This window comes from Schistocerca serialis, chromosome 9 (assembly GCF_023864345.2).
Source record: "Schistocerca serialis cubense isolate TAMUIC-IGC-003099 chromosome 9, iqSchSeri2.2, whole genome shotgun sequence".
In the NCBI taxonomy this organism is placed as follows: Eukaryota; Metazoa; Arthropoda; class Insecta; order Orthoptera; family Acrididae; genus Schistocerca; species Schistocerca serialis.
In genome coordinates, this window is record NC_064646.1 from 342,098,179 (window position 1) to 342,125,582 (window position 27,404).

Here is a 27,404-nt window from a genome sequence, read left to right on the forward strand (position 1 = left end):
CTGAACGGTGTGTAGCACAAGTATAGGTGATTAGAATAATTCTTAACAGTGGAAAAAGTGTGTTGAAAATTATGGATTAATCTTGATCTAGTTACTAGTAAATGAGGCATTCTGGATTGTACAAAATATTAGATGTGGGACAGGACACTGTAAAAGGAAGGAAAAAAGTTTAAAACAGTTTCCTGTTCAAGCTGGTGCATTTGAAACACTTGTCATCTATTGTATTGAACTCAAAGAATAGAAGTTTCAGTAACAGTGAACTTTTACCAGTAGTATATAGTTACCAGATTATTTAATGGAAATGTGGGAGACAGTGGTAAAAGTGTAGGGCGTTTGACAAAAATGTGGGACGTTATCGGTTAATGCAAAAATAATGTAAAGTTATAATTTAAATGCTATTATATGTATATCCACAGGCATGTACATTTATATTTTCTTAAAATTCTGATAATTATAGTCAGTAATACTTCTCTGAAGAACTAATTGTGCTCAAAACATGTAGTCTGTTTGAAATATAATCAAGAAATTCCACACAACTGAAGAAGTTTTTAATATTGTATTTCACAAAAACAATACCTTCGACAGAATCAATAGATAAACTGCCCACTGTGTTATTATTAGTCAAAATACTGGTTCAACATTAGTGTTGTCAACAGGAATATCAAATAAATACTGAACTAGTTTCAGCAGTTCAGAATGGCAATCCTCATACTTGCCACTGCTAAAATATCCAACCCACTTATCATTGTAGGACAATTTCCCAAGTTTAGATCTATGCTGCTGCAAAAACCAATTATTCATTTCTATTTTCCCAGTTACCAGTTAGCTTTCTGATGATCACTACTTGAGTCTGAAAATGTAGGACTTGGACACTTTTCAAAATATTGTCTCCCAGATGGTTAAAATGTAGGGCATATCCATGAGTTTCCGTATGTCTGATAACCCTAAAATGTAAGAAGAAAGGGTTTACACTATGGTTATGTGTGAGATAGCCAGGAAATTTATTTTGAGAGACTTATAAGGACAGCTGCTGCTGCTGGTGCTGCTGCTGCTGATGATCATGATGTAGATATCCCATTTCCTACAGAAAGCTGAATCTGAATTTAAGTTTGCATACATAAGTAATTTAATTTAAATAAGCAATTAAAAGTTTTATGATTATATTTACCATGAAAATACAAATTGAGGGTTTTTCAATATTTATTTATTTCATGAAAATGAGTTGTCAATGTACAAGGCTATCATCGGGCAATATCTGATTATCATTGTTGCAGACAATGCTAGTGTGCTTTTGTCTCTGAAAACTGTCTGTTATTGTCTGGTGATGGCCCAGTAACTTGAGAAATAATTATAAATGTTTTAGAACATCTATGTAACAATATTAGAGAAGGAAAGTTGCTACTCACCATATAGTGGAGATGTTGAGTCGCGATAGGCACAACAAAAAGATTCACACAATTATAGCTTTCGGCCATTGAGGCCTTTGTTAGCAAGAGGCACACCCACGCACGCACGCGCGCACACACACACTGTTAGAACATCTATGGTATGAGTAGTCATTCGCAAACATTAAATTTTTCTGACAAGCAGTGATGGAACACACGATCAACAGAATTAATATCCCACTTGAAGAATTTCTGTGCTTGGTCATAGAGATCACTCCCTCCTTGAAAAAGAAAATAATTCTGACAGCAAGAAAGGGTAAACCAAGAATTAATGACGTTTTTGGATGAGTGCAGTAACTTGTTAACTCCTCAAACCAGTCTTGCAGCACTACAATGTTACCCAATTTATGCTGTTTTGTCAAATAAACCAATCCCTCCTCATGGTGAATGAAAAGATATAAGTGAATTGGTTCTGCATATACTGTAAATTGTTGACTCCTCAGATCAGTCTTGCTGTATTATCAATGCTTTGTGGTACATCATCGTGCTATGTTAACACCAAGTAAAGAGGGTCTGTCAGTTTTGACTTTGTAAAACAGTGCTTGCTTTAAGTGACAGTATCCTGTTGGTGCTGTTGTGTCAAATGAGTCAACCCTTCCTCTCGGTGAATGACATGAAATTATACTGCATAAACTGCTTTAGTTGCTATCGTCGGTGAGTGGCATGTGTCAGTACATAATTTCGACCATCAACACGTGTAATCTGTTTTAAGTGTATCAAGAGATACTAATATTATCGAATTATAGTATGGATAGTCTGTAAAACTATACCTCTAGTTGTTTTCATATTTCAACACACTCTTTTATCGTACATAATAGGACCATGCACACCGGGTCAGCAGACAAATGTAAAGATAGTAAACTTGTTGTCGTGCCTCTCGAGTCAAGTGCTACGTGTTACCACCAACATGCGCGCAAGCTTACCATCAGACTCGGCAGCTGCTGTTGCAGAAGCAGTTGGACATGCTGACATGCTGGCACAGTCAATTCTTTCACCTCTGTTTGAATCAATAACAGATGCTATAGAGGCTATTTTACTGACCATGCACAATGAGGACTTCTCCATGTAAGTATCATTGATATACATGTTACCTTTTGTTTAGTTATCTGTATTATGTTTGAATGAATCTCGTTTATTGTTTGTTACAACTTTAAATACTAGTGTTATGTATAAACTTTAAGCACATAGCTTACCACAAAAGTAAAGGGATAAAGCAGTTCCATCCATACACATTTACAATACTGTAATCCTGCTACGGGTGAGAGAAGAATTACTTTATTATATCAACCACAAATACAACAAGAGATACAAAAAGAATTTTGTGCTACCCACACACAGTTAAAATTGTATACAGAAACTCCACAATATATTGGGATAACACTGTGTAATAAATTAAAGGGCAAAACGTATTTAATATGAAACCACAGATTTTAAAAGTAAGAAAGCTTCTGTTAGCGAAATGCTACTATTTGGTAGAAGAATTGTGGATGGAATGATAATTTGAGAAAGGGGTAACTTAATATTATTTTTTTAAATAAAGTTTTATTATTATTAGAATGCTATTATTAGCATCAGTTGTTCTATGTTTATAGAAAAATTTTGATATGCCTCCCGAGCTTGAATGAAACAATTTAGATTACGTGTGCTATTAGACTAATAAATCCAGTTCAGAATGAATGTTAAATGCTGCAACAATTTCAGTGCTATTTAAAAACTTTTGAATAAATTAAAATTGTGTACCAAACTGAGACTTAAATCCAGAACTTCGCTTTTCATAGGCAATTTTTTTTTAGTTACTGAGCTCGCACTGTTACAGTTTTTTTTGTATCTTTTGTCTCATTTCCAAACTTCATAGGACATTTTGTGTGTGCTTTGATAGACTGCTAATCCAGCAAGGGTACTAGGGTGTATACGCCCTGGGAAATCCAGGAAAAATCCCAGAAGTTTTTCATCTGGCAGAAAATGGGGAGAAATCCGGGATTTTTATAGAATTCCGGGAATTTTTCATTGTTTTATTTTTCGGTTAAATTTTTGTGATTTTGACTGGCAAGAACTGATATTCTAAAAAAGAATTTTTGTACCCCACTATTGCATAATAATACTGCAACAATGAAATATAAATGAGAGAAATAAATAAATAAAACTTAAGTTCCAAAGGAAACGTGCCATTTACAATGACAAGACACAGTGCACACACAAGCATATGCCAAAAGCAAAGTGTGTCAAAGGCTTCAGGATGAAGACTGTGAAATACTTCATAATAACGAAGTGCTTCTGGTGAGTGCAATGTCACAACTGTTTACATTAGGTTCATTTGAGCAGTTGGCTAGTTTCAATTGTCCACTGAATTTAACACTTTGAGGACCAGCCAGTAAGAAGAATTTCGAGTCCCAGAAGACTAGACATTATTTTAAATTTTACTGGCACATTTGTATGATTTATGTTAAAGTATAACATGTGCAAAATGAGACCAATATTATAAGTGAACGCTTTTCTCTTCTTTAGCGTATTAATCTTCAAAACCATTATTAAATGTGAAAGCTATGTATATTAATTTAAACCATTAACTTTTTGTATTTCTGTGTTCACACTACTTAACAGTGATATTGCTATTGGCTGACTACATCACGTGTCCTATGCTCTGAATATCTGCTGCAGTCGGGTGGTGGGATCACGTGACATGAGCAATGATTGGCTTACAAAAGCCCATCGAAATCTCGGTTTCAACGATTTGGAAACTAACATTCTGTGTTTCTGTGTTTGGTGGAACTCGACTGGCTTTCGTTTTCTGAAGTGCCAGAAAATTCTACACTGGTGTATAAAACCTAAACCATTGAAAGTATTGACAAGTTTTACAGTTCCCAGGGAAATTATAACATCACTTAACATGGAAAAAGTGTATTTTCATCCGGGAAAAAGTGTGGTTTTAACCAAGAAATCCGGGAAAAATCTGGGAATTTTTTTTTTCTTGTTTGCTTATACATTCTGGATACAGGAGAGCTTCTGTGAAGTTTGGTAAGTAGAAGAGAGATAATGACAGAATTGAAGCTGTGAGGACAAGTCATGAGTCGTGCATGGATAGCTCAGTCAAGAAAAGCATTGCTTTTGAAAGGCACACTTCCAGGTTGGTCCAATACATAGCTTTAATCTTCTTTAATGTTTCGTGAGAACATTTCTGAAGCACTGATTTCCGACATATTTTTCAAACTTACATTTGGCCAATTTTTGAATGACTGCTGTAGAAGAATGATTGGCAGCACAGACTTCGACTAAGCATGGACAGATGTGTATTGGGCTACTGTGCACTTTGGTATGGGAAAGGTGCATTTTTCCAGATAGTCCTTGTACCTATAGAGAACTATAAACATTTACTATGTTATGTACAATATCTGTTTCAAAAACAGAACTCTACTTTTATGATTATATGGATACCATTTTGTTTTTAACAGTGAAACTGGACCACCAAGCAAGAAAAGTGAAGCAAATTGCTCACTTTATATGAAAGAGCTTCAGGGTTTTATATCTAGAGCTGTTTCGACATATCTGGCACCATTCCAAAATCAAGAACTCGTTGCAAAGTGGTAAGTGTTTGTAACTGATAGTTATAGATATGAAGTTCTTTCACAAACTTTGAGAATGCAAACTGGTAAACATGTTTGAATATATGAGTAACTGTGTGATGATTAAAATGAAATTCCATCACTGAATCCAAATTTATTTATTAAAACACATTGATTCTGTAGTTTATGATACCTGTTGCCTCATGGCCTCCTAAAGTGGAATAGACCACACCCATGGTGTAGCGACGCATTTGTCTACTGCAGTGGCTGCAGTCACTAGCCTGCTATAGCTTAAAAACATACCCTTTTTTACGAATAAAGGTCCACCGATTATCTGTAGTTTGATTTTGTCAAGTTCTTACTTCTGACATTTATTTCCGAGTGAAGATTCACTCATGACCTGGTGAAGCAGACACACCTGCATATTGTGAGAACCAACTTCACTAGTGGTCCATACTGAAAGTCCCCCTCAGGTATTTGGTTTTCATTGCACTTACGCTACTCGGGGAAGAAAAAGGAAAAAAAGAGAAGCACCCAGAACACAAGGTCAGATGTCATTGTCACTTCATACACACCTCAGTGGGTATGTGAATGATTGGAGTTGCAGTTCTCTGTGACAGGTAGAATGGCCACTAGAATGCATTAACTATGTTATCGAAGCTATTGGGGTTTAGAAGACATATGAACAGCATAACATATTGAGGATCTCTGTGAAAGACACAGGGAAGTTGGAAACAGTGTTACCAGCATATGACTGAGTTTGCAAGAGTCCCCATTATGGCTCTCAATTCGTCCAGCTTGTCGAATTGTGCAGTATCTGAATTTTTGGAGCATTTAGATATGCCAGTGGCCTGATGTTGGCAACATGTGGGTGTGAGGGCAGGTATACTCATAGCCAAGGTTACAGTCACTCGTGTCTGATCACCACAAGGGAGGAGCAATTTGCTGTGCACCAAGCACACCAAAAAATCCTTCACATCAACACCTGCCATCCAAGAACAGGTGCTGGACACTCTGCAACATTTAGTGTCATCCTGCATCATTGGTCAGAGACTAGCAGCAGCCGTACTAGGGAATTACTGTCTCATGGATATACTGCTGTTTACACCACAACACATACAGCTACATTTGGAGTGGTGTCATGACAGGGAAGCATGGACTTGTGATGAATGTGTTCAGTGATGAATCATTGCTCTGCGCTACTCTGGACAATAGTTATCAGTTAGTATGGTGGTGACCTAATGAGAGGTTCTAATCTTCCTTTGTTTTGGAGAACTGTGGTGGTGATACTCCTAGCACCATAGTGCAGGGAGCCACCAGGTATGACTTCAGGTCATGGCTGGCAGTGACTAGGGAAACAAGAACAGTACAGTGGTACATCACACACATCCTGCATCCTCATGTGTTGCCTCTCATGTGACAGTATCATAGTGGCATTTTTTAAAAGGACACTGCTTGCCCACACATGGGACATGTGTCTATGAGCTATTTATTTGATGTTGAGGTACTCCCAGGGCCAGCAAAATCCCAGTTCTGTGCCTGAGAAAACCTGTTTAAGACCAGGTCAGCTATCAAATCTGTCCCAGTGCCAGTATCCAATATATCAAGAATTATGATGCCCTTCCCAATCGAGTCAGTGTATGCATTGTGGCAGGAGGGTGTGCAGATAAGTGGGCATATCTTCTCAGTCTGCAAAGTTTCATTTGATTTCCTCCTATTCATGGTGCTTCACTTTTTGTCAGGCAGTGTATATTGTTAACAAAGAGAAGTGCAAAGACATTGGCAGTGTTTTCTTCATTCTGTTTGGTAATGATGTATTTGTGTAATGATAAGCACAAGTTTTAGGTGCAATAATAATTATTTTGAAGACTAGAGATTCCATCCTAAAGAAATAAAAATCACAAAAAAGTCTCCATTTGAAACAACCAAATAAAAGTATTCAGAGGAGCAGAGATACCAAACACAAAGTATCAATGGCAGAAATGTAGACTCCCATCACACAACTTCACTGTCAATTTCTGCAGCAGTCATACCACATCTACTTAACAAATTTTTCAGTTCGTTAGTGTGCTGTCATAACTTACTGTAATCTGTTGTGTTGTTACACGGCACCAGAATGGACCTTTTCAGTGACCTCCTGTGGCTCAGTACAGTTCCAATTTTCTGTCCATGCAAATGGGCTCAAATTAGAATCCGGCCTACAACTCACTCACTCATCACATTGATCCTTCACATTCCCTCTAACATTGGAATTGGAAGCAACCTGCTGTAGTACAAAGGAATTACAGAATGCAAAATATTGTTGAAAAAAATAAAACTGGAAGTCATAAAATGGAATGCTCAATTCAATGATTAGCCTGGCATTTGATACACAAAATGTTGGAAGTGTAATATATCCAAAAATCCAGTTCTTACTCTAACCGTGCACAAAGAAATCTATTATAACACAAGTGGTTTGAAGTAAATACAATGTATTTATTAAAACAGCCAGAACTATACGCATGATAACAATGCTTCTGCAATATCACAACTGTAAAAATTGCCTATTCTTCATGACAGCAAAAAAATTTAAATCTGTATATCCAACACAAGTACACTGGTGTGCAAAACTTACAGATGAAAGTAACTTTCGCATGATGTTTCACTGCCAAGAAACATAGTGGGATGAAATTTGGACTGTGCATGGAAAGAACTGCTACAGTATACTACAGAAGGTATCTGAAAGAAACACAATGAGGTGAACAGAAATGACACTGTTATTCAAAGACAATAATTACACTCAAGTCATCATGATCTATAAGGGTCCCTTTGACATTACAAAAGGTGGGACACGGTTCCAAACAGGGCATGTGATCATCACGATCTGCAGTACATGCTTTGTAATGTACTCCCATGCTGGCCACAATGTTGGTAAGGTGTTCTTTGGTAGGGTGTTAACATTTCTCAACCAATGTGTTTGACAGCTCCTGGTTGGTCATTGCTGCATGTGGGTATGCTGCATTACATCTGCCCAACCCATCTCACACATGCTTGATGGGATGTAAGTTGGGGGAACAGGCAGAACAGTCCATCCTTTCATTCCAAGAGCTGCTCCACTTATACTGCAGTCATGTGTTGTCACCCATAAAAAATAAGTCGAGGCCAAATGCAGCCCTGAAAAGACAGACTCGGGGGAGGAGTACAGTGTCACAATAATGTTGACTTATGAATGGAGCCACTTAGATTTGGAGATCAGTGCACCCATGCAACATTATGCTCCCCACTTTGTAACAACAGGACCACCAAAACTATCATGTTGACATTGTATATGGATGTATTATGTATTCCCACCTCTCCCCCACACAATGGTGCCTTCAGGATCACTGCTCATACTGAATCTGCTCTCACCTGGGAAGAACATGTGTCCCCACTCCTCATTGGTCCAGTCCCTGTGCTCTTGGCACCATCACAAATGGTGCCACAGATGTGCAGGTGTCGACAGAACAAAATGTACTAATCATCGGGCAAAGAGAACAACCGCCTACAGGCATTGTGCCACAGTGGAGTCGGAGACTACGTGCCTTGGAATTGTATTAAATGACATGGGTCCCTTCTTGCCTGTTGCATAATGTAGTGGTCATACATTGTAGTTGACCATGGTCAACCATCTCCTCTTCTTCAGGCAACAGTACTTGTGGTTCGCAATGCTCACAATGCCTGTGAAAAACTACTTGCTGTTTGACATACACTGTCTTCCCAGTCCTCCAAGTGTTGCACGCCCAATCTCAGGTGGTCCTATAGTCATGCTGACATCATACCATGTGATGTCCAAGTGAGAAATAAAGTCGGAAATACCATAAGCAGTACAAAAATCAGCAAAAGTATTACAAGAAATTTCTGTGAAACTGTAGATTTTTAACTTGCATCAACATGCACTTTGATTGCTTTTAAATTCAGTCTGTCATATATTTCATATTCCAGTCCCACACATTCTCTCCCCCACGTAAGTTGTGCTCCCCCCCCCCCCCTCCCTTTTTCTGATGTTACTTTTCCCTGTGTTTTCTTCTTGCCCTCAGTCACATTCACTTCTCAATTTGTCTTCATAATTTGTTGACCCAAGACAGTTTGTTGATTAAACATAGTTCTCCTTATATTGCATTTTTATAGTATGCTTAAACCAAAATAGGAAACTCAACACCATGAACACATTGAACTCCATTGGTTTGAAGCAAATAAAACATGATAACATAGTGACTTTTCTGCCATAGATTCATTAAGGTTGTTTGGTAAAATAAAGTACATTTTCTTATAGCAGTTTGATATTACTGTTATGGTGAAGAAAAAAAAGACTTTCCAGAAAGGCTGTTTCTTTTTCAAGAAACTATTCTGTAAATCTTCAAGCAAAAAACTGCCACTTCTTTTCTGCGATAAATTTTCTGTTCGGATATCATTATTGTGAAATTTGAAATTGGGCATTTAAAGCAGATTTTATTTGGAATTTCAAAATGAATCCAATTACTAGATTCAATTTTGGTAAAATAAACAATATTTTGAAATAAATAAGAACAGACTCTTTTAAAATCTGCCTTTCTTTATGTAGATTCAACTTGAATCGCCATTTTTCAAATCTATTCTGCACATACAAACTCTGTTCTCCACTACAGCAGAACCTCGATTGTCTGACCTTCAATTAACAGACTCCTTGGATTATCTGACAATATGTTTGACTACATGTCTGTGCTCTGCACCGAACAGCATACCAGAATTATCAGTTGATGTTATTCCTGTTACAACAGGTTTGTCATGAGTCATGTTTCTCACACATGTTCAGTTGACACACCACTATAATGCCAGACTGTTCGCTTTGCTGTACTCATGAAATTTGTCAACTGCTTTACTGCCAGACTGTTCGCTTTGCTGTACTCATAAAATTTCAGTCACTATCATAAAAGAAAAAGCTTTTCCGTAGCTCCAAAAGCTGGAGGGTGGGGGGTTGAAAAGTTAAATTCCAAGCAAGTGAAGGTTGGCTTCACTTTTGGAAAATTTGTCACGGCAGTAGGCAAGCTGCTGTTTCAGGTGAAAAGCTTTCTGCTGCTGATTATGATGCAGGTAAGAAGTTTGTTGAAAAATATGATAGAAATGATAGTATCAGAAAATGAACTGGTAGCTAGGCATTTATACAACATTGATGAGATGGGGCTAAATTATAAAAAGCGCACCCAAAAATTGAAACAGTCACAGCACAAAACTAGCAAAGGGCAGCAACATGTAGCAATGTAAGTGATGACCATAAATTGTCATTGTTTTTAATCGGAAAATCCAAGAAACCAACAACCTTCCAAAACACAAACATGCCAGCACTTTCTGTTTATCACAAAGCTCAAAAAAAGTACTTGGAAGAATGGTATTTCGTTTAAAGAATGGTTTTTTTGAGGCATTTGTTCCGCCGTTCAAACATACTTGAAATAAAAAAACTAAACTTCTACCTCATGCAGTTGTATTGCTAAAAATGCCCCTCTGTGTATGAGCTTCAACAGGGGACATAAGAGCTACGTTTTTGGCCTCCTCCCTCTGTCTCCCCCCATGACTTCAATAATCCAAGGAAAGGACCAAGATGTTATTGAGCAGTTAAAGTGTAGGAAGAAACACACCAGTGCTTTGTAGGAGAAAACAGAATTTGTAACCTTTTAGAAGCAGTGAAAAGTCTCAACATAAAAGAGCCAATTTACATAGTTGCTCAAACTCGGGAAGAACTTAAGGAAACCCTGGTACAAAAATTACAGTGAGAGGTTTGTACTAGTCTAAACCAAGAGCAAAAACATCCAGAAACTTATGAGTCAGACACTACAAATTTAGTCACAGATTATTAGCTCTTCACAGTGATATCCAGCCTGCTGATGTAGAGGAATGGCTAGCAGGAGGTGATGTTACTGCTGTTACCGGTGCAGAACTGGAAGATAAAATCAGATTATCGATCTTGTTTTGCAACAGTGTAGCGCTGAGCAAAATGAGGTAGATGGTGAAGAAAAGGAAGAAGACGAGAAGATCAGCCACTCTGCAGCAAAAGTGTGTTTAGTCTGCCCTCAGATGTTTTGAACAACAATCAACCGCTACACTTAGGGGCAGTGCTACGGCATTTGGGGCAAAGGCATGGCGTAATGCAATTGCTAAGTCGATGTTTATGAAATTAAAAAAAACTCTTCTTTAAAAATATTTTCAGTGTCTAAAATTTTCTGTTTTCTTTCTCTTTGTTACAAAAGTATTTGTTTGCCTAATTTTGATTTATTATATCATTTTGAGATCTGTAATTAAGTTGTTTCATTCTCCTCCAATTATATGACCCTTTTAGTTTTCTGTCCACCGTCTGGTCCCAAAAGTGACGGTTAATCGAGATTTGACTGTTGTTAGAATTAATGCAACAGCAACATTAACTGTATGCTTTGACAGTCAGACAAATATTAAGCTTTCTCTTTTCAGTTGTTTTAAAATTATTCTTTCAATTACTTTTTTAAATTCTGTATATATTACTGTTATTGAAATGTGGCTGCAGTTTTATTGGGATTGCTTTTTAGTCTAAGATATTGTAATGACCAGCACAGTGAAGATACACATCAGGTGGAAAAGACAGTGCCTCACTGTCTCATTCAACACAAAACAAAGGAAGAATTACATCTGTGTAAATATATTGAAATATAAGTAATGTAAGTACAGTGCGGTATTTGTATGTTGTAACTCAGGTGGAAAAGACAGCAATGTTACCAACGGAATTTTTAACAGTACAAAGAGCTATGAGACATGGAAATCAACTTGAATCCTCTGATAATACAACATATTATGTAATTCTTGCTGTATGTGATTTTCGTTTTTATTTTTACATAACTGTCTTACAGATATGAATGAGAAACATGATTTTCTTCACTCTTTAATACTAAATGTGTCAAAATACATCCCCATTCTCTTTGAGCACATAGAGTTTGGTCCTTTAGTATAGATGAGTAAACCCACAGCCCTTTAGAAACTCAAACAGCTTCAAACTTCTGATTAATTTACAAATGAGTCAGCATTTTAAATATTTAGTGTTAAATATGTAAGTGAAAAGAACTTTAAAAAGATTTGAAATTTAAAGTTTGTAGGAAGTTGCTAAGTGATCCCATTATCAAACGCTGGATGTGTATAGTCTTGGTAATTTGTATTTCATTTTAAGCAAAAAGCAGTTTTTCATGCATGTCAATGTTTGTGTAATAGAATGATACAACTTTTCAGATACATTTTAGTAATATATGTGGATACTGTATGCAAAATGTGTCATGAACAGAATTAGTAGTAAATAAGTAATAAATTAAAATGTTATACTTGATTGTGAAGTTTTCTTGCAAGAACAACGAAAGTTTTTCCTTTAATAATTTTGTTGAGGTTATTAGTGAGAAAAAAGTTTTGTAAAGGCTTGCAATTACGTCTAAAGTTTGTTGCAAGTTACTAAGTACCCTTATTCTCAAATAGTGGTGAATCTATATAGTGTGGATATTTGTGCCTCTCGAGCTATGCTGCCTCAGGACATATACCCAGTTTTTAACTATAATATTTGTTTTGTTCTGTTAAAGGTTTAACATAACATTGTACCTGTTAATGAGTAAATTAAAACAGCATTTTAAATTTGGCCAATAATTATGTGAAATACTGAAAAATCAAACTAAGCTAGGCCTCCTGAATTGGGGATTGTGAACCATGAACCATAAACTGGGATAACCATTTAGTAATATAGAAGTCAAAAGTGGAATGGTTGTGTGCATTCAGTGTTAGGCTTAAAATTCATAAGTGAGTCAAAAATTTTTCAGGAAAATATGGGAATCTGTTCATTAATACAGCTCTGCATTACATTAGAAATGGCATAATGTCATGGAGCCTTGTGTAGTTCTGTATTATACTAGTTAATCTTCAAAGTATATTGTTTAGTTTTTGAGATGCACTGAGCAATATAGCATGGTTTCAAAACATTTAAGAACTGTTGTAGCTGATAGTGACTCTTTGATGCATTATAATATTTCAGTGCACTTCCTGTAGCTGGTCGATCTTTGGAATTGTTTTGTCGGCACGCGTGCTTTGTTCGACCTCTGGGAAGAGGTGGTCGCCGAAGACTGGCTGCAGATTTTGTGCAGGTAACACTCTTAGCAAATTTACAATTTTGTGTTTGTATCACTGCCAGGCATGAATGTACAAAATTGTTTGACTTACACAGTTTTATTGTTTAGCTGTGTTCTGTTCCTCTTCTCTGTGATTGATAGGCGTAGTATAAAAGAAGGTGAGAGAAGTGGAATGAATGGTTCATGCATGCCCAACTTGACTGCCATGTTTTCTAATGACAAGGAGTATCTTACAGAAACAGATTATATGCATATCCACTGTGATGGAAAAACATATTGCGCACATCATAAAGTGAAGACAGTAGCAGACCATAAGTTTGTTAAACTATGATGGCAGACACAAAGGTTCTTAAACTGTGATGATCCTGAAGGTTGTATTTTCCCTTCTGACAGATGAGCTGTCTTTTCTCTAACTCATAGCTCTGCTTATAAATTTAGACAGTATGTGTCACGGTATTATGAATCTCTGTTATCTGTTGGAAAGGACGTTTCTTCATGTCATCAATGAAATAAGCTTCAACCTAGTCCTTGCAACAAGATATTAATGAATTTTTTGAAGAGTATTCACAGGATCAGGGCTAAGAAGGGAGGGAGAAACCCATGTTGTTTTTGTGGAAGTGGTGTTGGTTGAAGAACAAAGCACAACTTCGTACAATCGTACAGTTCAAAATCTGCAGAGAGTATATTTTGTATGAGATTTGTGCATATTATTATTTTGCTCATAGGCAGATTACATTTAGATACATCCATATACTCTCTGTATTCACATTTTTAATAGTTTTGACACTGGCTGATAACACTAGAAAAACATCACAAATTGATGATACAATACTACTGGAGGCTCTTACAACCCAATTATCTGGCATTTTTAGTTGCAAGGAGCATAGCAGCAAACAGCAAAATAATTTTGAGATGTTGCATCATATAATACAAATGCCCATGATAATTCTGTTTTAACATTGCACCGTCTTGTGCTGGTGTGTACATTTGCAAGCATTTCCTTGAAGGTGAAGCACTGTCAAAAAGATGGTAAACACAATAAATAGATGGAAAGGATAGATCGCCTCTCACCATAAAGATGACATGTTAAGTTGCATACAGGCACAACAAAAAGAACAAAGCTTTCTTCAGAAAAGAAAGGAAAACACACACACACACACACACACACACACACACACACACACACACACACACAATATCCTTTTGCAATGTCTGTCGCAACTCGTGGTCTTATCTTGTCTTTATGGTCAATAGCAATTCAGCTATTTCGTAATTGTTAATATTCTGACCTGGACTTTCCATTGTTAAATAAAGACATGAAATGATTTTAAAAGCAAAGTTAAAGTAAGAATGAACATAAACAAAAGGAAGGGAAGAGTCATCAGATAAGTGAACGTGACTCAAAGAGTGAAATATAGGGAGGAGCAAGATCTGTTCCCCATCTGATAATCAAGATTTAAGTTTTCCATAGTTTTCTGTAAATCAGTAGTAGTAACAAATCCCAAAATGTATATTTTAAAAAATATGCAGCATAATTCCTTTCATTATCATTGTCCTGTGAGAGATTACACTCTGTCTCTAATAACCTTCTTGTCAATGAGACATTACACCATAATTTTGCTTGTACTCCATGTGAATCATTCTATATAACTTCCATTTTAATTATTGTATACCTGTTTTAATTATTGTTAATTTATGCATTTTCACTGACTATTACAGTTTAGTGAAACAATAAAAATATTCAATTTGTAGTAACTCCAACTTCACTAAAAAATAATTGTGCTTCAGTTATTTTTCTTTTTTTATTTCCGGTGACAGTTTGGCACAATGCATTTCAGCAGCACACTGCCATCTTCTGCTGCCCACCTTATGGGCATCTGAAGGTTGCATTTTGCTGCCAAACTATTGTTAGAAATAAAAAAGTGACTGAAGCAGAAAATACCTGAAGTTTTGTAAATTTTGTAAAACAGTCGCAGACTTCAACCAAGTTTATTGTAGTATGTACAAGTTTAAATAGAACAATGGTGAAGTAAATTTTTTCCTGTAAATATTGTCAATTATTTTTTGTGGTAACACATCAGTTATCCCGTTTTCACCCTTTTTTTAGTAAATTGTGTTCAATGTTCAAGGTTGAGACAGCAGTAGCGCCTCTCTGCCGGCCTCTTTCAGATGTTGGAAAACCCTACAAACTACTCCGAGCCCTTAGGACATTGTTGATGCTACCACCCGAAGAATATGCAGTGAGTCCTGCATTGGGGCAGTCTGTTCCTTACAGCATGGCTCTGCTTGCTCTGTTTGCACATGGACCCCCTGAGCTGGCATCACCCCATCAGGTATGACAAGAGAAACCATTGAACTACCTTGGATATGAAGTTCGAAAATACATCTAATATGTATGTTATGTGCTAACAGAAGATGGCAGTTATTCTACTTTGTTTATTATTAAGGTGTCTGAAATGAACTGTCTTGTCAGTTGTAAAGGTTGTAAAATCAGGAGTATGGAAGTGGAGAAGTTTGGATACAGTTGCTGACAACATGTGACAGACACGTAGGAAGCTGAATGGAAAGGCAGAAAGAGCCAGAAATGTGTTACACATTTACAAATGCCTGTAAGTGAGATGACTGTTTCAAATTGTGCCATATCTGTTTAATAATTCTGAGTGAGGAACTGCAATACCTGTACATTCAAACATTTAAGAGCGTAGCATTGCTGCATTTGCTACATAGGAGGAATTGAGGTATCTGTCATTCATTATTTTATATAAAGTCAAATTGGTGTGTCACTACCTTTTAGAATGCCTGCACACTATTCAACTCAGGATAATTGTCAGTGGGCCATGCTAAAATTGAGTCATGCACAATCACATTTGAACACTGTGGGTGATTATATCAATCACATTCAAACTTACTAGCAAATTCTTGATTCAGAATTTTAAGAACCACTCTGTATTCCTCCCTTTATACATCTACAACTGTAGGTATCACAATTAGGAGGGAAGCTGCCTTGACATACCTTTGTTTAGTGATCTAACAAAATTTGGAAATTGATTAAAATACCTTAATTTTTCACAGGCTGGATGAGAAGAAAATAACACATAATTTTGTTTCTGCTAGCATATGTGGTTGAGATTTTCTTTTGGTAAATAGTGCTAAAATGATATGCATCATTTCCTTCATAGATAAGAGTGTGTAGTTTCTTCCATTTTGTGATGTGGCAGTAAGGTAGTAAGACATATTGATGTTTTTTGAGTGCTGCTCAGTATAGTGAAGAGAAAGAACTGAATATTCTAACTTGGATAATAACAACAGAGGCACTTTTAACACCTGAGGTTACTGAATTTCAGTTGGACATCATACTTGTCTGAAGTGTTCACAATAAGATGCTTAGTGTTCACTATATATGTAGTAATGGTACAAGCAAGTGAAGCTTCTGTCTTGATAAATTGTTTTCCCTGCTTTTGTGTGTTTCCTCTGGTGAGTGAATAAAATACACCCTGCACAATACTGATGTGAGGAACATGTAAGCAAAAAAAATTTATATATATATATATATATATATATATATATATATATATATATATTTCATATATGTCTGCTTGTGTCTGTATGTGTGGATGGATATGTGCGTGTGTGCGAGTGTATACCTGTCCTTTTTTCCCCCTAAGGTAAGTCTTTCCGCTCCCGGGATTGGAATGACTCCTTACCCTCTCCCTTAAAACCCACTTCCTTTCGTCTTCCCCTCTCCTTCCCTCTTTCCTGATGAGGCAACAGTTTGTTGCGAAAGCTTGAATTTTGTGTGTATGTTTGTGTTTGTTTGTGTGTCTATCGACCTGCCAGCGCTTTTGTTCGGTAAGTCACCTCATCTTTGTTTTTTTATATATATATTTTACTCAAATTCCTATTAAGTCAGCTCTGTGGTTCAGGCAGGGATGAGAAAGTGTCTGGCATGTCTAATGTTTGATCATGTTGAGAATATTGTGCATCTTTTCACTGTACAGTCTAGTGGATGTTGTGTATTGACGACAAATGTTATTAGTATTTGAAGGATGTCCCCTTTAACTTTTCTTTTGCAGTTGCTTAATAAAATGTAATTGTCCAGCATTTCTTTACTGCCTTATTGTTTCAGACTGCCAATTGGTCTCCCAGCTATTTCTCGCAGTGGTTTGATTTCCACACATCTGAGTGTGAACGGCTGGAACTGATGGGTGGGGCACTACAACGCTATGAGCAAATGGTACGACAGCGTGGACAGACTCAGTTCCACAGCATTTTCCCCATTATGACATCAATATTAGAAGCAGGACTGAAACACTGCACAGAGCAGGCATGAATGTCATGCGTCAATGATGTTATGTATTTGTAGATTTAATGATGAGATTGTGATATATGCACTTCAGTTAACAGTTGTAAAATATATTGTTGCACACAACCAATAAACCCATACTGTGATAGAATGAAAGCCAGTGAAATGATGTTCACAATTGTTTGGTTTTGAATCCTTGTAACTGATTGCTCGAAAACCCTTCACAACACCAAGTGTGCTTTCAGGTACATCAGAGGGATGCTAAAACATATCTATTCTAAAGACTTCTAGAAACTTTATGGAAGTCTAGAGTACCTGAGCTTAATAGTGTGTATGTCATGCACAAAAAGGGTCCCACAGTAGTGTTCCGTAACACACACTTCCTGTCTGTGACTGATAAGCTGATTCTGAAAAATTGTAATTAATTGACTGCAAGCTTCCATCTCCGGCAACTCTGGATGTGATCGAATCTGCTGTATATAACACTGGATCTACTACCAGTTGTGAACAATTTAAAACATTTTTCTTTTTTTAAATATATATTTATTTGAGAGTCATTATATGGCATCAATGAAATGTTATTTGTACAAAAATGTAAAGGACTGTAACAAGACTGGCATCATCATTAACAAAGGGCTCACATTGTCAAATACTGAAGCAACTCTCTTGACTAATTCATAGTTTGCAATATTGTGTATCTGGTACTACCATATCACGTTGAATATCACCAAGTTTGGCACACCCTGCAAGAAAACATAAATTACATAATCAAATAAAATGCAAGACAATTTTATTTGCCAATTACAAAGCTTCACCCTGTTGCAGGATAGTCACTAACGTACCTGAAAGTGCCATTGCATGATCAAATTCACACTTAAGGATATCCAAAACTTCCTTAACTCCTTCTTGTCCTGAAGCGGCCAAACCCCATATTGCAGGCCGCCCAATAAAAACCATTTTTGCTCCAAGGGCTAATGCTTTGAATACATCAATTCCTTCTCGAACTCCTCCATCGAGGTAAATTTCACACCGATCATTTACAGCATGCACAATCTCTGGTAAAACTTCTATCTGTAAAGAATTACAGATTAATTTCCTTCAGAATTGTTTTGCACTTAGTATTTCCACAGCTTTTTCCACATATTTCACAAATTTCATATAAAGATAAAGATGTATGCATATTTTGAAACCACAACCTTTATTCTGTTTATATTACAAAAGTTTGAAGGCTGAGACGGAATGAGAGAATGCAAGACAGTGTATCAGAATGCTTCCTTTTGTTACCAAGAATCACTCTACAACTATATAATCTCTGGTTTTTATGTTGTGCGAATATAAAATAAGAAGCAATGAAAAACAGAGGATGTAAGAGCAGCATGTACAGTTGGATAGTTACCACCTTTATGATCTGGCCTCGGTATGTGGTGCTCATCTCCATTCCCTGTGACTCCACAAGAACTTCTATTCACAGTAAGCTTACCATTCACCAGCCAAAGAACATCAGCTTCTAGCAGTTGCCATGTGCTACATATTGAAAATCTCTCCCATAGACATTGCATCTTCAGAGACAAGCAGTTCCTCTTCTCATATGCCAAGGTATTCACAGGCAAAAAGTACTCTCACACCTGCTGACCATCCACTTTCTCCACTACTGGAACATTTAAACCATATCCTCTGATATGACTGAGTGCCTCTCATTGTGCTGTGCAATGGATAGGAAAATATTCCTAAGTGGTGTTCTGCCATCTATCTAACCTACGTAGCTCTTTGTGATACTGTTTGTATCTCCATGGAAGACATAGGTGCAAAACATACCAGTGACCTGACCACCAGTGTAATGAATTGTCAGTTACCAATTTCACTGCAATGACTTCTCCGTTTTCTACGGGGGTTACTCAGAAAGTAATGCACATCTTTTTCTTATACAATTCTTTATTGAGCATAATGAGAATTACACACACGAAAGAATGGTGTTTTTATCTACATACCCTATTTTTCCAAGTAATCTCCATCCCGTTCTATGGCTTTCCTCCAGTGCGAAACAAGGGCGTGTATGCCCTGTCAGTACCATCCTTATCCTAGTGGCGGAGCCAGTGTTTCACTGTGTGAATCACCTTCTCATTGTCCTCAAAATGTCGTTCACATTTGGCATCCTTTAATGGCCCAAACAAGTGGAAGTCCAAGGGGGCTAGGTCAGGGCTGTAAGGTGTGACAGCCATGGTTGGTCTCCCTGACCGCTGCAAATCGTGGAGCTCCACTGAGCTGCCTTACGATAACGTCACTCTCTGTGCCCAGCGACTGACTGTACTTCTGTTGACAGCAGGTGCTCCATAGACTTTGCACAAGCGTTTGTGAATATTCCCCACAGTTTCTTTCTCTGCAGTAATGAAGTCAATGACAGTACATTGCTTGTAATATACATCACCTACAGACGCCATTTTGAAACTGTCGTGCAGCTACGCTGTCTGTCGGAAGTGACGGGAACTTGGCACGCTGACTCAGGATACTTCAAATAATACATACGTAATGTTTCACATTTGTAGAATTGTTTTCAGCTGAGAAAAAAAAATGTGGTGCATTACTTACTGGGCAACCCTCGTTTGCGTCTGTGTGACCAGAAGCCAGCTATGCACCAGGACGAATGGCTGCTGCTGATCAACATTCAGGGACCAGCTTTACTAATCAATTGCAGAGCATGCTGCTCAGCATAATGTTTTTGGCTTTAGTAATTATCTAGTTTCCAGAAAGGACCACATTTTCCACCTGGACTGTTATTCACCACAGTTGTGGTTTCGGCTTACAATGCCATTTTCAAATTATAGCTCACCTTGAAGAGCATCAGTGCATCATTCCTATAAATAGGGCATTGTCCTTGTGTTTAAATATTTCATGCATATAATAAGACAGGAGTCTTTGTCATTTATATAAACAAATATAGTACTGTGTGTAGTAACTGCCATAGAATATGTGCCATCTATGCTCGTACTTCACACCGCACATACACCAGGTGTGACATTTGAAAGCTCTATACACGATGCAAATTATGTGCACAAATGGCATGGCTTATTATATAAAATGCTATGTTCCATTATATAAATGATGAAGGCTCCTGTTTTATTATACGCACGGAGTAGTTAAACATGGATGACACAAGGATAGTGTCATCTTAACAGGAATGATGCATTTATGCACTTCATAGTGAATTATCTCTTGATAATTGCATTATAAGTTGACAATGCGATTGTGATGAATAAATACATTGAATACCAATCCAGACAGAAAATGATCTCCTTTCTAAAATAGTGCAAGACCGCAGACACAAATAAACAGCAAATAATATCTAGATTCCCCTTCCCATAGCAGCTTTACTGAATGGCACAGGTGAGAACAACCCCTCTCATATATTGTTTGTTCCTGCAACCCCACTGCTTTCAGTCTTCACTATCAGCTACCATGTGCCCTTCAGGTCCTTACATATTTTCAGACATTTTATTTGTTTAATAACATACTGTTTGCAAGGTATTTACACCAAACAGTAATAGAACAAAAATTTTTAAAAAAATATGTTAGTTTCTGCTCCCATCCAAGCTGTACAGGTTCTGGTATATTTCTATTCCCTTAGCTCAGCTATTTCTTCCTTTATTTACCCTTCCACTCATTAAGTATCCTTCTCTCTGCTTCGCTGTGAAGGTGGTATGCATTCCCCTGTGTGCACCAACATGTTCCACAGCTCTATGGTTTTTTCTAGTCACATCCCTTTCTGTTCCCCCTTCCTGCCCTCTCCTGTGCCTCCACTGCTTGCTCAAGGCAAAACTGCAATATGTCATCATTAGAGTGCACCATCAGGAAGTTTTATATGATTATATAGGACTGTTGTGCCACTGAAAAATATCCTGGGCAAATGTAAAATTTTTGAAGTCTCCCTTGGCCAGTGCAGATCCAAGACAAACCACAGCAGGCTCGTGCACAATGTCTGTGGCAGATGTCAAGGGGACAGGATTGCCCATACTGCAAATAGTGTGACACATAACCTAGGCCACTGCTACACTTCGCTCGAGTGAGGGGTGTGAATTGCCAATGCAGCAGTATGACCTCACTGTGAAGGGAACATGTCATTATGTCAAGCAAGCACAGTGGAGTAACAACACACAAATCATACGCAAGAATAACTTTCAGCCCACTGACACTGCAGAAAGTAACAAACTGAAAGCTTGAAATGAAATGAAATGAAAGGTTGGAACACAGTGGTGAGGTAAAAAATGCTGTCAGGTCCAGAAAACTAGGTCACCTTCATTCATTCTCACTAAGGGATATCATCTTTACTCCCAACAGACAGCTACAAATACTCAGGCCTTTGAGCCCTTCCTTTATTCAGTTGCAGTGAGTCAGTTCCAAAGTAGAACCTGTGATATGCAGACTACCATTCACCAGATGACTTCTACCTATCAGCCAGCAGCCAGTCCAGCCAGCAGCCAGTCCAGCCAGTTGGACTTGACCACTGTGAGCTGTTGATGTGGGGACTTGTAGCCTTCTATTACCTGCTCACTGAGGAGAGGCTACAAACTGATATCGACTGGCACACTGTCAAAATTTCACAGTAGTGGTGAAGTGTGCTAGCTGTTCCTGCCCACCCTCCCCCCACTCCCACTCCCCACCTTGCATCTGCGAGCAGACCCTAGTTTCCATGGCCTCTGGTGGAAAGGCTGTGACTTAACTCTGCACAGCCATCACTGTCCTGTACAGAGCTGCTGCGAGCTTATGCTGGGACATCATCTTCGATGTCCACAAATGTGCCCTTAGTAAACAGTGCTATCTAGCTGTTTGGTGTTACGATGGGTTGAGTAAAACCTGCCACTTGCCACCTGGCCTAGTGCAGCACCACTTTTGCTGTGTTAACATCCGTGCCATGCAGATACCCTCAAGCCTACTCAGGTGAAAGCATCAGCACGTTCCAATCCTGTGTGCTGCTTCTGCTGCCATCACCACTGCCACAGAGGAGATGATTCAAATTGTAAAATCAAAATTATAATTGTGTAAACTGCTAATGCTGTCTCATTAGCGCCCCTGGGAGCCTGACAGGCCCTCACTACTGCACTCTACATTTAGTCATCCTGCACCTGTAGGGGTCACATGCCACTGACCCCTACAGTTCAAAAGCTCAGTTGGTAATCTTCATTTTTGATATGTTTGTCTGTTGCCCACTGACTTGTCTATTCTATGCCCAGTGATCTCTCCACATACAGATCAGAAATATTTGTTTACAGCTTTTTTGATTTTACATTTCAGTGGTATCGTATTTCATAGCACACTTTACCAAAACTTTCATGTGGTGCTTATACAATAGTCTACATCTACATGCATATGGGACATGGCAGAGGAAACCATATACCATTACCAGTCATTTCCTTTCCTATTCCACTCACAAGTGGAATAAGAGAAAAACGACTGTCTCTGTACCTTCATGCAGCAAATGCCTGTCCTCTATTCTCGACTGTGTTTTGTGAAAAGAATGTTGTCTCCTCTCTAGAAATTCCTATTTGAGTTAATGAAGCGTCTCCATAGCATGTTGATCAAAATTACCGCTAACAAATCTAGCAGCAGACCTCTGAGTTGCTTGAATGTCTTTCTTAAACCTGAAATGGTTTTCTGTACAAGACAGTGTATGATATTCTCCTTATTATCTAACATGCAGTCCTCAGAGAACAAAATTTGAGAGTAGGAATGTAGGCAAATTTTTGCTTTGCGTGACTGCTGTCTGCACCATCCCGTGGAACTAATAGCATTGTTATCAATCTCGAGCCCCAAATAAGCTACTTCAAATTTATTAACTGTGAATGTGTTAAAATTACAGAAATTTCAGATAGTAATGAGTTTTTATTTTCAAAACTCAAATAAAAGAAACCAATATGAATTTTATTATCAGAGGAGATTACATAAGTCCCTAGCAAATTATTGTAGTTTATTTCTTTAAGACACACAACCCAGTGGAACAGGACTAATAGATACACAGTGCATCTAGAAAGTGTATCTAGATATTATCAGCATCATTAATTCACACTTATTGTTTTGAAAAACATTAAGAACACACTAATTAATTACAAGCATGGCAACTGAATGAGAGACAACTGTTATGTTAGGTAGAAGGTACAGCTGTCACCATGGTGAATGTCAGATTACTGTTAAGTTGACAGACCTCATTTTGGTCGTCAACATGACTGTCAGGGGCAGGATGCACGACATGTACAAAGCCAGAGGGTGCCTTAAGCCACTATTACATGATGCGCCTAAACCATACACCTATTCACCGGTGCCCCAAGCACGCATATCTGTAACTACAGACTGGTTCATGTTGACATATTACACCATCCATGTGGGATATAACTGGCACACATGCGCAGTAGACGGTAATAACACACGAAACACAAACAAAACTGTCTGATCTCTTGAAAAGTCATTCGTTCTACCATGTGAAACACAAAGGAGACCGCCTGATGTATTGGAATGTCATTCACTCAAATTATTTTGGTGAGATTAAGTTTACTATTTCATAAGAAATTGTTTTTTATTGTTATTTATTAAGTAATTGTTATTCTCATATGTTGGTTACCACTGTTCTGAATCACACACTCAACAGTTAGTTTTATATTACAGTGTTTGGCTACACAGGTCTCTGCCCAAACTCTTTGCCTTTACAAATGTCTGCTTGTGTCTGTATGTGTGCGGATGGATATGTGTGTGTGTGTGAGTGTATACCTGTCCTTCCCCCCCTCCCCCCCCCCCCCCCCCCAAGGTAAGTCTTTCCGCTCCCGGGATTGGAATGACTCTTTACCCTCTCCCTTAAAACCCACATCCTCTCGTCTTTCCCTCTCCTTCCCTCTTTCCTGATGAAGCAACCATGGGTTGCGAAAGCTTGAATTTTGTGTGTGTATTTGTATTTGTTTGTGTGTCTATCAACATACCAACACTTTCGTTTGGTAAGTTACATCATCTTTGTTTTTAGATATGTATCTAAATTTACATTTACACAGCATTTTGCACATGGAAGACCCACTTGTTTTTGAAGCTATTGCCCTGGCAGTGACAGTAAATCTTCGGATTAGGGCAGACCGATGATGAAAATGAAAAGCCAGATGTTGTTGGGTCTGGCCCTGACTGAAAAGAAGGAATGAAGGCAGGGGAATATAATCACTTCTTATGAAAATACTGATGCCCCAAGATCTGCAAGAATTTGGAAACTTCGTGAGGACGAACCTGGCCTGTTTCAAGAAGCTGTTGTCTATGATAGAAGATGGAATTAGCAAGTGTGACGCAGCCATGAGAGAGGCTAGCTCACCTTCTTGAAAGTAAGAATTAAATATATGTTTAGTGATCATACCAGTGTAGACCACTGATGAAATATCAGTACATGCCCTGTTATGTTCCAGGCTGATTGTAATGTTACGGTTCCTGGCGACTAGAGAATCTTGTAAGAGCCTGGCTTTTAGCCACAGACTCACACAGCCTACCATTTCAGAAGTTGGTGTGGATGTTTGTACTGCAATTTGCAACTCTTTAAAGGACCAGTACATAAAGGTGCACGTGTGTTATTTTTCCATGTCTGAAATATATATGTGCCAATCAGAGTTTTGCAGTCCTCATCTATCGCATTGGGCGAACCTGCGCAGACTCTCTCGCCTTCGCTGCCAGTTTCTCTTTCCTGGCATGCTGAAATAAAGCAAGAGAGAGAATCAAATCAAACTTGAACTTTCATAAACTAAGGCATCACAATATACATCGCATATGCATGCATATGCATGCAATATGCATACAATGTAATGTTATATGCATATTACTCGGAAGTACACAATTGCCGACGTGCCTTATTACAATACAGTGGGTCATACATACACCTTTCCTCACTGTATGCTTAAATTAAGACCCTTAATACCTCTTTTCTTCATTTCAGTTCTTTTACGAAGAAATCAACAGAGAAAATGCTTTCACAAACAGCTAGTGTAAAAGAAAGTCCTCTGGTCACAAAAAATCTGCATTTATAAAAACCTTCTTACTAAAAAAAAAAAAAAAAAAAATGCAGAAAATCCGCAACATGAAAATCTGAAATAAGAAACAAATTACAAGCAGAAAGCACTGCGGCATCCCCTTATAGGCATGCACGAGCTGTTGCTGCTTAGTGCACATGCGTGGATTGACGACAGTTTATGACTGCTCTATTCTAGCATGTGGATAATGTGTCTGCTTATTTTCACAGTTTCACCCATTCTACTGTCAGATGGCTGTCATGCTAGACCAGTACTGTTTGCAGCAAATCGTCTTGTAATACCCCTATTAGACAATATCCAGAACCATGTATCACTGTATCTCCACAGCCATGTGGGCACTGAGCTCTTTGCATGCCACATCAAGAGTGTGTAGTGAGTACACATCAACTGCCACAGGTATGACTGGTCATCATCGACTATAATAGATTGTAGCATTGGATAGAGAAGCCACAGTCCAAAACATCATTTGCCATTTCAGTGCTGTTCAACACCAAATCCCAGAAAGATGCAACTCTGTGACTTTCATCTGAGAAAACAGGAAGCAAGGAAGAAGGTAAATATTATCTGCAGAGGACAACAACTATGCCACTATGATATTCCAAAATACCTGGGAGTAAAGTTTGATTGCGGTCTCACATTCCGAGATCGTTGCCAAGAAACAAAGTTAAAAGTATCTGGCCACAACATCATCTGTAAGCTTACTGGCACTGCCTGGGGCTCACAGCCAAATGTGTCCCTACATCTGCACTGGCAGCATTCTTCTCTGCAGCAGAATACACAGCACCAAAATTAGGAGATTGATCCCAGACAACCTCTGCCTCTGTTCGGATACAAACCACGAAGAGCTGGGTTGAGATTAAATAGGAGCTTCATATGCACAAAGTCAGCAATTTACAGCACTTGGAACTTGCCAAATGCAGCTATGAGGAAATTCATTAATCAAAAGGGGTGGGAGAACATCAAAGAGAAGTCTGCTGTGGGCTTTCATCTGCTGTACATGACACACAAAACACTAAAGTGATTGAATGTAGGAGTGTCCTGATGCAAGGCGAATGTCAGGAAGTGGGGCTTCATGAGTGAAGTTGAATGCTATGAGTGTGGTGACGAGCCCTGCCTCTGCTTACCACATGAAGACATTAGCATGGGCACAGGAACACCATCACTGGAGCTCAAAATATGGAAAAAAAAGGCTGTAGGCTAAGTGTAAATTGAAAACCATTTGAGGGAATGCATCTCACTTGCCATTAGTTCACCATTCAGACAGGTAGTAGAAATATTCTCAACAGGAGATGTATAAATGGGATGAATTTGAACCTCAATACATGTGCCATCATCTCTCACGGGCAAGTAACACAGAAAATTTACTCTCCAATCATGCTGATCTGTACATCCACCTACGGCAGGCTGTTTCAATGCCGCCGTATAGGGCAAGGGTACCTGCCTTCACCCATCTCATTATGCTCTTAGACAGGAACAGGTAGTGTCCTTCCTGCTAGACAGCTGTATTGTATGCAGGCTGTGCATGCGCGAGCTGCTTGGGCACCCACGGGCTCTTTATTTGGTCATTGGTATACATTTGCACTGCACACCAGTACCCATGTCTGCCCAACTGCCCCTGGGTGGCCACACAGGCTGAAACAGCCTAGCCTATTGTATTCTACGGGAGACCTTTATCTGCAGCAAGACAGTGCATCACACCATCATTCTCAACTGGTACATGTAGCCTCATAGCGAGCTGAATCTGCACAGGGGGCAATATTTTGTGTACAGAGGTCAGCACTAGGGGGCTCCTGCTGTTCTCTGACAGCGACCAGTGCTACCTAGCCATGTGCTGCATGTGTGTCATGCTCTCAGAGGTGAGGCACCACAGGCACTAAAGATCACATGGATAAGAGACCATCCAACTGCAGTTCTAACCGAGTTCTTGCCCATTTGTT

The 27,404-nt window shown here is 38.4% G+C and overlaps 2 protein-coding genes across 2 annotated transcripts in view; one reads left to right on the plus strand and one right to left on the minus strand.

The window, feature by feature from the left end:
- The window catches only part of LOC126419208 (conserved oligomeric Golgi complex subunit 5), a 143,495-nt gene extending 125,911 nt beyond the window's left edge, over nucleotides 1–17,584 (plus strand). Inside the window, exons 12-16 of the mRNA XM_050086344.1 lie at nucleotides 2,264–2,510; nucleotides 4,895–5,026; nucleotides 13,032–13,140; nucleotides 15,255–15,458; nucleotides 17,252–17,584. Coding sequence (XP_049942301.1) covers nucleotides 2,264–2,510; nucleotides 4,895–5,026; nucleotides 13,032–13,140; nucleotides 15,255–15,458; nucleotides 17,252–17,455 — 896 coding nt within the window. The 3' untranslated portion in view covers nucleotides 17,456–17,584. The remainder of the gene's footprint in view (nucleotides 1–2,263; nucleotides 2,511–4,894; nucleotides 5,027–13,031; nucleotides 13,141–15,254; nucleotides 15,459–17,251) is intronic.
- Nucleotides 17,585–17,948: 364 nt separating this feature from the next.
- Nucleotides 17,949–27,404, minus strand: part of LOC126419209 (uncharacterized) — a 40,265-nt gene continuing 30,809 nt past the window's right edge. The window contains exons 7-8 of the mRNA XM_050086345.1: nucleotides 18,271–18,499; nucleotides 17,949–18,171 (exon numbers count right to left, since the gene is read on the minus strand). Of these exons, the coding sequence (XP_049942302.1) occupies nucleotides 18,104–18,171; nucleotides 18,271–18,499 (297 nt within the window). The 3' untranslated portion in view covers nucleotides 17,949–18,103. The remainder of the gene's footprint in view (nucleotides 18,172–18,270; nucleotides 18,500–27,404) is intronic.